General features: G+C 40.6%; 1 protein-coding gene across 1 annotated transcript; it reads left to right on the plus strand.

Annotated features, from left to right (window-relative positions):
* The first annotated feature begins 1,714 nt into the window (after window positions 1-1,714).
* Window positions 1,715-10,544, plus strand: cchcr1 (coiled-coil alpha-helical rod protein 1). Its single transcript, XM_070917795.1, has 19 exons — window positions 1,715-1,826; window positions 2,162-2,456; window positions 2,555-2,722; window positions 2,839-2,956; window positions 3,187-3,381; window positions 3,622-3,785; window positions 3,887-4,001; window positions 4,204-4,314; window positions 5,069-5,212; window positions 5,306-5,416; window positions 5,673-5,779; window positions 5,881-5,993; window positions 6,092-6,164; window positions 6,648-6,766; window positions 6,883-7,071; window positions 8,752-8,853; window positions 9,012-9,157; window positions 9,240-9,393; window positions 9,485-10,544. Exons 1-19 carry the CDS (start codon window positions 1,757-1,759, stop codon window positions 9,613-9,615), a joined length of 2,625 nt encoding a protein of 874 aa, XP_070773896.1. The 5' UTR covers window positions 1,715-1,756; the 3' UTR covers window positions 9,616-10,544.
* The last annotated feature ends 578 nt before the right edge of the window (window positions 10,545-11,122 follow it).

Consider the following 11,122-nt stretch of genomic DNA (forward strand, 5'->3'; position numbering starts at 1 on the left):
TACTGGCATCCCTTGTCTTTCTCGGCAATGTACCTGTATTTGTATATATTTTTTGCCATTTGTTGAGGTATTTATAGCCATCCCCTCCATCATTTATGTATTTTGTGTTAATGTATTTTCAGGTTGTATTGATATATGCAACCATTTATGTAAATTAATTAATCAAACTAAAACATCTCTTTGTTTCTTGAATACACCATAAATAGATTAGATTAGATTATATGAAACTTTAATGAACCCCAGGGGGAAAGTGGGTCATGGCTATGGAGAAAAAGATATAGTGTAGGTAAGAGCAAACAGAAATGGCTGCTGAAGATATCAGAGGAAAACAACAGGATATATAGTGCCTAATGAATAGTGAATATACTGCCAATTGTATAACAAGCAATAGATGCAGTCCTTCCTTTGAAGGTGAGTGCATGTTTGCAGTTTATAGATTTACAGCACAAAGGCAGTGTGTGCAAAATGTGCATCACTGCAGATGGAAGAAAGTGAGCGCATATGACACGATCTGTCAAAATATGCAAATGCGTAGTGTAAATTATTCATATACTGATAATTTTACAGTTGGAGGTAATATAATTTATAGATGCACCTCGACCCAAAAATTCAGTTACATAACTAAATTTCCACCAATTACAATCCAAACCTACACTTATTTGCTGCCCCGAAAGCATGCTTGTTTCTCCCTTTTCTGCAGGACTGGAGATATCATGCAGAAATTGTCTGGTTGTCAGACACCTCTGGGTGTTCTTGAGGTGACGGAGGCCCAGGCAAAGAAGGAATGGTTTAGTTTCAGGTTATCACTTCATTAGGTGCATTCACACTGAGGCACTTATGCTTTTCCACTAATCATCATCATAATATCTCTCAATATCTCAATAATATATGAATAAAAATGCCTCATGGAAATTCCTCATAAATGATTTCACATATACATATATATCATGTGAGTGCTCTTATCTATCGGACCTGGCGTTTCCTACACTTAGGGACAGGTAGGCAGATAGAAGAAATTATTTTCATATGGTATATTTTGCTCTCTCCTGTGTCTATTGTTCACTGTCAATATCTAACAACAAAAATGTTTTGTAATTTCCCCTGCCCAGAAATATAGCCTCCTTTGTGAAAGGGATTCCCTGCTGTCCCTGTTAGCATAGAACAGTGTGTCAATCAAACTCACACGCTCCACCCCTGTGCAACAAAATTGTGTGGTGTGTACTCAATATGTCCTGAATTTCGTCTATCAGGAGAGCTGACACCCAGGTTGTGTACTGGACTTGACCCACCCCTGGTACACCAACATTCATATATATATGTTATTAGGTCCAGCACTGGGTTCTTGCGATGCGATTTGAAGGCAGCCTGAGAGTAAGAACATCCTGCAAGACATAAATCAGGAAAGAATTACGCCTCTACCTCTTTCAGATTCTTTCAACTTTCCCGTGATGCACTGCGCGAGTGTAATTTGTGCAGTTATGTACGGTATATCATTTCATTTACATAAAGATGATAAACATACATATTTGCCGGAATGCTGCTGGCAATTGTAATTTAACCGACATGTAATTTGAGCATTAACGGTTGGCTAGCAAATGTAGCCCAAGCGGGGATCTCCGGAGGTTACCGTGGTTGTAACCCGTCACTAAGGCAACGACGAATGACGTGACTCGCGGGAGAATAAACGTTGAAAGAGCACCCTAACAACCTCGGACTGTGTTCCTGTTTAGTTTATGATTTCCAGTCATATGTGAACATGGAGAGACATAACTTGGGAAAAGAAAGGCTCATAGTACCTACTGATTTTACTTCACCGGCGGTTTCAAGTAAGTTGTTTGTTCTTGCCACATTTTCTGTTGACATTTGCTCGTAACTTCAAGCAAATGTTAAGTTCACGATCATTTTAGCTAGCTAACGTTAGCCTACAATGTAACCTAGCTAACTAACTTAAAACACCAATTTGGCTAACGTTAGTCTGCATTTGTTAGCTTCAGCGTTAAATAATAATTACCAAGAAGAGGTTGTATTTAGGGAAGGGAAGTTGTTTATCTTGGTAACTTTCTTTAAAGCTCAGGCACTACTGAGGAAACATCAGAAACATTATATTGGGCTACACTAGCTAATGCGTGTGCACACATAAATATTATTTTATGTTACATAGGGAATATCCAGAAAGATCTGGTACCCCCATCGCATTTCGCATCCGGTGTCCAGTCTGCTGAAGCACACAGAGGCGTTCAAACCCCAGGGACGCTGCCACCCATCTCCTGGATAAACCCTGGTGTAACATCAGTATCATCAGGGGACCCAAGTCCTACCAATCCATGGCTCGCCATCACTCAGGCCCAACAGGAAATCTTGGAGCTGAGGAAGGAAAATCAGAGGATCATGATGTTACAAGGAGGCAGCATAAGAGGAAGGATCCCTGTGGATCACCCATCAGACCTTAGGGCAAGGTAGCCCACAATGTATTTATGTTGTCAGAAATACCATGATTGTCTTCCTGTTGGGTGGCATATTGGGTACATGAGTAGCTCCTGTTCCTCAAACACAGATGTGCAGAGAGAAGTGAGCAGTGGTCCAGATGGGAGTCAGAGTGGCATCTAGAGGCAGAGAAGCACAAGGCTGAAGCTGAGAGGTTGAAGGGGCAGGTGGAGGCCCTGAAGGACACTGCGGGGAGACACAGGGAAGAGATGAGAGACCGAGACAGCACCCTGAACAGGTAGGCGATATGCTTATGTTGTCATGCAATCAAGTCATTTTACGATTTGGTCTGACATTCTCTACGTAGCTAAACATTTCAGTAAATAAGTTTTATTATTAATCTTTGTACAACAGACAGAGCCATGAGTTGGAAGCAATACGTGAAGAGCTTTGTAAAGCTAAGACTGAACTCAGCCAAATCAGAGAGGGGCTCATTCACAGCAGTGCACAGAAGGAGAAAATAAGCTCACAGGTAATGCTATTTACTGACAAAACATTTCATTTCAACACTGATGTTGACAAAGATCACCTGAGAGTTACTGTTATCTTGTAACTTATGTTGGCAGTCTGTGGTCTGGTGTTTTTTAGTACAGTCTTAATAATAGCTTATAACCACCTGGCATGTTTTAATTTAGCCAGTTTCACTGTGATTAGTTTCATATATGAATATTGTTCTATGTTCAACATTTTTGTTTTTTGCAGCATGAAAAACTAAAGGGAGAGACTGGTGAGGAAATTACAAAGCTGAGGAGAGATCTGGAGAGGAGCAAAGAGGAAGCCCGGGAGCTCGCCCTGAAGGCTGAAATGGGCAGGTTACAGGCTGAGGAGGAGGCCAAACAGCAGACTCTTAGACTGTCAGGACAACTGCAGGAAATGCAGAAGAAGCAGGAGGTGGAGGTGTGTGGCACAATGTCTGCAAGGAAATCTAAACCATCATAAACCTTATGCATGTCAGCAGGCATCTGCTCTGTTGAAGTATCTCTGAGCATGTAGCACAGTGCCTTTCTGTAACTGACCCTTCAATCTGACCTTCTTCAGGAGGGAGGCAAGTGAAAGGAGAACTTCTCCTTGGGGATCAATAAGATATTGCATCATTATTTGTATGTGTCTTAAAGGTTCCATTTTTTTCACTTTCAGCTGCAGCAATTGAATGCTTCCCACTGTGCAGAGCTGGGTGCAGCAATAAAAGCAAACAGTGAACTTCAGGACAGGCTTCAGTCAATGACCTCAGAAGTGCTGCAGCTAAAAAGGACTCTGATGGAGGCATCTACAGAGAGAGATGGGCTGAAAGAACATTTAAGGTGCCACATTCAATCTAAAACTGAAGGGAGCTAAACATTTATAGCACTTTTGTAGTCAGATTCACTGATTTGTTTGGGGGGGGGGGGTGTTTATTTTTCAGCCAAATGGGACAAACTTTTGAGACACAATCGGCAACACTGCACAGCCTCAGAAATTACATCGGCCAGCTTGCCCCAGAGAAAGGAGTGGAGGAACGATTAAATGACACTGTTGAGGTGAAGACAGCATAAACAGTATTGATTGCAATCAGCCTACTGTAAAGTAATTGCATGGGGAAAAAAACTTCAAATCCTGTTCCTTTCAGCAGGTTAAAAAAAGAATTGTGGAACAAATGAGTGTTACATTTATGAATTAACATGCATATAATAATAATTCATCCCATTATGTATATTTTTTATTCTAATATCCATTTTGTAGAGGCTGAAAAAAGAGAAAGCAGCTCTTCAGATGACTGCAGAGCTTTTGACAATCCGGTTTAACTCTGTGAATGAGATACTCGCCCTCCAAGAAGAGAAAATGGTGAAGAAGGTGAGTGTTTGTTCTCACATAGCAATGCATGATACAAGCCTATTTTGACAACACATGATGAGCAGTAGCACTGTTGCTTGCAGGCTGGGCCGCTGCCTACCTATGTATACCAAGCAGCTACCTATAATCGTGTGGTGTTGGCTTTAGGCTGTAAAATTTTCAAGCGTAGTCTTATGTCAAAAGTCTGAAAAAAATAGTCCGAGGTGTGGATGCACTTCATGGCCATTTTCCAAAGCAGACTACAGGGTTTAAGATTGATGATGGAACAGATCCAGACAGGATGGTAAACCCCTGCAGGAGCAATTCAGTTGGCTGAACGCCTCACCTGAGGTGCTCTATCCAAATGTGTATATGACTCTGCATGTGACAAACATTTTCTTCCCTTTTGAATGTGTTTTTCTTACTCCTGAAGTGCACTTTGGTTAGTTTTGAATAAATGTCAACTTGCAGAAAGTTGCTTGAGCTCAGTAATGATCACAGTAAACAACTTTTAACTGCTAACTTTTCTTAATTTTTGTTTACACGGTTGTTGTATTGTTGATGCATTTGAGAGCAGAGACTGTTTTGAAACTCTTCTCTGATGGTTTGTTAATATAGTTGTGGGAAGAAAGGAAAAAGCACTCAACGTTTTAAAAAGCTTTAGTAAACTTTGGAAAACATCAGGGCTAATTTGTAAGCAATAATTACCCTCACTCGTATAAAGCATTTGCTGAAGTGGTGTGTGCATTTACCATACATGCGTGTGTTTCAATAGACGTCAAAAGATCCACTAGTGAAGAATGGATGTGAAGGCCTTCAAGTGCTTCAGCTCTGGAGAGAGAAAGTCTTCAAGTTATGTGTCCAGCTTCGCTCAAAGGACATTGAACTAAGAGGAGAGAAGGATAAACTTCTTTCAAAAGTATGAAAACTGTCCATTAGTATTTCACAGTACAATCATGCTCAATGTGTTGAAACTGTTTAAAGTGTGATACTATATTGGTCTGTGCTGTAGGTAGGATCCATGGAGCAGCAGCTCCAGCAGGAGCAGCACCGGGCTAGTGTGCTCCAACACAGTCTAGATGACAGGATGGCTCAGCTGGACCTGGAGAGAGTGGAAAAGGAGGTTAGTACCAGAGCAAGTGATGTGATTTACGGGGCTGTTCGAAAATTTGATGATGCACAACAAATTTGGGGTACAAATTCAACACTTTGTACCACAGCACAGAATGCTGACTATATGAACACTTTGCTAGATTCCAGTAGCAGTTGAGGTTTTAAGAACAGCAGCTGGGCACAAAGACATTCTCAAAACTGAGCATCACAGTAGATTTGTGTAAGATATCCACTACCTGCATATGGATGTGTGTTTTTCTTCCCAGACATTGAAACAGGACTTGGTCCAGGCTCACAAGGAAAACTCGCAGCTGAAGTCACAGAGTCGAAAAGCAGAGGCTGAACTTAAAACCCTTGATACAGCAGTGCATAGGTAAAACACAAATATCTGAATTCAAAAATGAGAGGATTAGTTAATAAATTAGAAAAATGGAAGGAAAAACACTCTTGTCAATGTTGAAAATGTCATTACAGGTTCAGTCTGGCATTTGAAAGTAAGGTGGCAGAAGTGGATGCAGCCCAGACAAGGCTCAACATTTTCACCCAGAGGCTAACTTTCGCTAAAGGACGAGTGGAGACCATCCAAGGTGTGATTATAATGGAGGTTAATGGTGCTGATTGCAGTGCTTCATTGAACTGCATATGTCTGGTAAAGAAAGTGCATCACAATGTTTTTGTTTTTCAGGTTTGATCATGAGGAGGGTTGCTCTGCAGAAAGTTCAGCAGGCCAGTAAACAAGAAGAGCAGGCTGCTGACAGGTCATTTTTACATTATGAATGCACCTAAATGATCTTTACCAAATCCCAGTGCAAGAAAGCCTTTAGAAATTAGCTCTCTAATCTAAGTACTTACATTAGACTAAATGCAGAGAATTTATAAATAACTGCATTGGTTTAATATCTGTTGCCCATTTTTACATCTGCAAAAATGTTCCCATGAATAAATACATATATTTTCAAATTCAAATATTTGTGAACATGTGTGCTTTGGAAGACGTTTTGTAATCAGGGGTCACATTATGCCTATTATTGTTTTCAATTAATTGATCACAATCATTTACTCCATGATGGCAAAATGCACATTGCGCTTATTCTGGAGCCCAAAGTGATCTTGGTCTTAGAAGTGCTTACTTATTCTGATCAACAGCCTTCTTTGTTATACACTACATTTGCTTCTTTACCTCTGTGCTTGACTTTCTGCTCCTTTATTTTTTCTGCCATCTTGTGTGTGTTGCCCTGCAGCATCACAAACCTCCAGACAGAGCTTAGTTTGGTGTGTGAAGAGAGAGACAAGCTCACACAGGAGCTCAAAAGAACCCCGGAGCTCATCGAGAAGGCTCTGGCTGACCTGAAAGAACAGCGTGAGCACCCTTACAACTCACAACGCCTTATTACAATACATTATCTTTTTATCTGTTGGTTATCTGTGTTTTGGTAATGTATGTGTCTTGGTTTACTTTTTGTACATCCTCCTCAGATGAGAGCAAACTGAGTCAGCAGCAGCAGGAGCTGGAGCAGAGCTGGATGGAGGTCCGGCAGGCTGTGGCTGGCAGAGAGGAGGCCGAGCAGAGCCTGCAGCAGATCCAGGCCCAGCTGGAGGAGACCAAGGTCAACATGGAGAAACTCTGCTCTCAGCTGCTCAGCCAGCAGGAGCACAGCAAACGTGGTGAGGCATCAGCTACCTTAAGCCTCATGACTGTTTTTCAGCCTTGACTTATCCAGGGAAAGCAGACTGTTTACTCCTGCTCTTTTTCAGAAATGCCCTTCGTCACTGTCTCCGCAACTTCACACCTGGCCACTCCTGTCTGCTCGGTCGTTTTACTGGAGCGGTTGGGGATTAAGTGACACGCTCAAGAGCACCTTGACTGTAGTTGTTCAGGGAGAGTTACTGAGTTTCCCTAATACGTTTTTCCCAGTTGGTTCAGTGATTCAACCTGACCACCTGGCATTAAAGGATAGGGTCACATTTTTCTCAAAACAATAGTCAGGTGCCTATATGCACATTGAAACAGGGTTTTCTTGCTGTAATCATTCCTCCTGTTTATACTAGCCCTTAAAAGAGCCCTCCCTTATGCACTTTCAGTGTAAGTGATGGTGGACAAAATCCACAGTCCTTGTTTTGTGTAAAAATGCATTCTAAAGTTTAAATTACAGTCTTTTTAGTATAAAATTCTGTCTTTGTGTTTTACTGGACAGTGTTTCCCTGTTGAGGGCAGTGGAGGGATTGTAACAAAAAGAGGTACTTAAAGACGGTAACTGCAAGATATCCACTTGATTTGACTAATTTGGAGGGTGAAGCCTCATATTAGCTTCAGATAAACTTTGGAGGTCATTTTTGCACAGGACGAGGACTGTGGATTTTGGCCCCCATCACTCACACTGAACGTGCATTAGGGACTGATCTTTTAAGGGTCAGTATGAACAAGAGGAACGATTACAGCAACCAATAAAAATTATGTCAATGTACATATGCATGTGATTATTGTTTTAAGATAGACTGTGAACCAACCACATAACTGTTTTTTTTGGCCATTTGGGGTCAGAAACAACTTGTAAACAGAACATTGATATATTGTCACCTTTTAAGTTGATATGGAAAACTTGTTGGCAAACAGTTACACATATTGCACATTCATCAGTTACAGAGCAACATTATCATTCCTTTGTAGTCATGTTTGTGTCCATCTGATGAATGTAAGTCCAATATTCAGTCTCTTTTTAGCTCTGTTTTGTGTTCCATCTACTCCTGAAGGAAATATGTCTCTTTAACTGCTAAGTGCTCCACTATTTCCACTAGCTAGTCGCTACCAATGTTTTTCTGCCATTTGGCGCTGGACATGTAGTGTACAGTCTGTGTTTTAGAGAGTGAGAGTGAACAAAAACAGTAAAGTTACAGGCTGAAAAAAACCCCAAAACAAATATTGACCTGAGAGTCACTATAAAGCTGAGGGAACTGTGGAGTCTGGTGATCATTTTCTCTTTGGGTTTGTCACTATGAGCGACTCTTTTCATATACATGTCGTCATGATATCCATTGGTAATTATTATAGCGGCTTTAATGATGTAGACATCAAATCCACACTGATTTAATTTCCTTTAAATACCAGGTCTTAAATTGTTTCATTGTATATTCCTCTGCCTTTACTAAACACATGTTTGTCACTAGCTATAGTTTAAAAACTAAATCGAAGTTTTTCTGACCTGTGTTGCAGTCATTTGTGCACTAACATGGTTGCAATGAAATCCAGTTTATCCCCTGAGGTACATACGAATACAGCATTAGACTGTGTTTCTCATTGTATGAGATACTGTATTGAGGAATGGTGCATTTTTTGTCCCCCTTCAGCCCTGCAGGAGAGAGTGTCTGAGATCAAGGACCTCTGTGCTGAGAAGCTGAAAGAGATGGAGGTTCAAGTCAATACTGCCAGGAGAGATCACACCAAAGCAGGTAGCAGGATTAGCACCATGCTACCTCAGCCCACAGCAGCCTAACATAGTGGGCTGAAGTCATAATGCAGACTGTGATCTAATATGATTGGAATTGTTTACACATTCTATAGCAGCATTTCCCTGTGGCTTTTTATCTGTCTGTATTGTCTCTTACAGTTATGACTTTGCGGCAGTTTGAGAGAGAGGCAGCAAGGAAACAGGATGAAATGAGAGACACTCAACATCTGGGGAGCAAACACACAAAGAGGAGCGTCCAGAATAAACAACTGAAGGAGACGGAGAAAGACGAAGACCTACTGCTGGTAAGACTTCTTAAAGCAAAAGACAGTTTTGTTTCTGTCTTCATTTCTGTTGATGGCCTCCTATGACCTGAATCTGTTCCAGGCCGCTGTTGCTGAGAGAGGGCTGACGAGTGAGTACACAAGATCTCACACAACAGCTCCTCATCACAACACCTCTGCTGCTTCCAGGGAACATCGAGAAAAACCTTCAGAGAGGAGTCGCTCTGTTGGAGCAAAAGTCCCACTACCTGTAGACGGTACGTAGAGTTCTAACCCCTCATGGGTCATTTACAAAACATTCACACAGACATGACTGATCTGACCAATGGCCTGTCTGTATCCTGTCAGAGAGACTCCGGTCTGTTTTGGAGGAGCTCCATACTCTCAGTGCTGCAGTGGTAAACAGCTCTGAGGACTCTGCGGAGGAGGAGGGACAGAACGACCGTGTGGGACCATCCGCAGGCAGTCCGCACAGCTGATACCTGACGATGACTCACTGGAGCCAGTGAACGCACCTTTTAAATTGTACAAAAGGTGGGCAGGGTTGATGCTTTAGGAGCCAAAAAAAATACCGTCGGTGGAAAGAATTAGCTTGAGCCAAACATCAGAAAACTGCGCATGTCACATTGCCACTGGTTGTATAAGAAGAATAATAGATGTCTAGTGCAGACACAGTATGCTTAAATTTAACACAAATATAAATTCAAGTTTCTAAAGTTCTGTCTCCAGGATGACTTTTAATTACAGAGAATACTGGAAATACATTGATGGACAAAGTATTTAATCAATGAATATTTTGTGCCGTACAAATATTTGTGAAATCTACACAAACACTCTTCAAGTGGAATGAAAGGTGTCGATGTGCTTTGCGCTTTACGTGAATGTCTTTCAGTTTCAAATTAATCCGTTTTTTTCATTTTCTTGCATGGACTAAATCACCTCACCAATAAGATGTTGTTCCACACTTTCATTTCTTATTTTAAATGATATTTCCCTTAAAATTGGTCCCAGGATAGTTTTGAATTCTACCCACTGAATCATTGAAATGCTTTAAGGTTTAAGATCACACTTAATGTTGTGTGAAGATACATTCACAAAAGGAACAGTTTATATATTTTTTTGCTAAAGATAAAATAATAGATTTGATGTTTATGAAAAATAACGCGACAGATGGTGATGACAGTAAATACAAATATGTGACCAGATTTGTCGGGTTCAGTGATTCTTGTATCAGATAGCGAAGAGAAGCATGCAGATACAGATACAGCTGACGTAGTGCCTGTCCAGCTAGAAGTCTGTTCTGTTGACATCGTAGAAGTTTATGTTATGGTCCAAGTATTTCTTTGTTATGTAGAAACGTGTGCCTTGATTTTCTAGTTCGACCTAATAAACTATTTTTATATTGCAATTCTGTGGCGTTTAGCGGTATTTCGGGAAATATTAATGAAGCAATTCATGATTTTATATGAATCTCAATTCACTGCGCACTGCTAATTGTCAGGAGTGAGGTCAAAACCCATATAAAGAGGAACAACTAACTTATCTGTCAGCAGAGATTTTAAATAAGTTAGTTTTTTAAATAAAATTAGATTTTTGCATTAAATGTTTAGATAAAAAACAAATACACTGGAGTGTCTCAGGTTTATCGTTAGCTGAGAATGTTGACTTTGTTATGATAAAGCAAGTTTGAATGTGATTGGTGCATCTGCCCTGTTTCTCTTTATATTACATAGGGACATTTGGGAAGACCTATATGATTTCATATTGAAAAAAATCAATATTTTCTATTTGAAGTTCCTTTTCTAGAGGTCAGTTTTTTTAATGACTTTGCAATCGTAGGATGGATGATGATAAACATCATGATGAACCAGATAATTGTGCTATTTGTCATGTTGTCATGAGTGCTAATAAATTTTGCAATAGTTTGAAGTTTCGAGCCCCTAGGTGAAAACATCTCATGGAGAACTGCGGGGGGGGGGGGAGCAG

The sequence above is a fragment of the Enoplosus armatus genome, chromosome 13 (genome assembly GCF_043641665.1).
Source record: "Enoplosus armatus isolate fEnoArm2 chromosome 13, fEnoArm2.hap1, whole genome shotgun sequence".
Lineage (NCBI taxonomy): Eukaryota > Metazoa > Chordata > Actinopteri > Centrarchiformes > Enoplosidae > Enoplosus > Enoplosus armatus.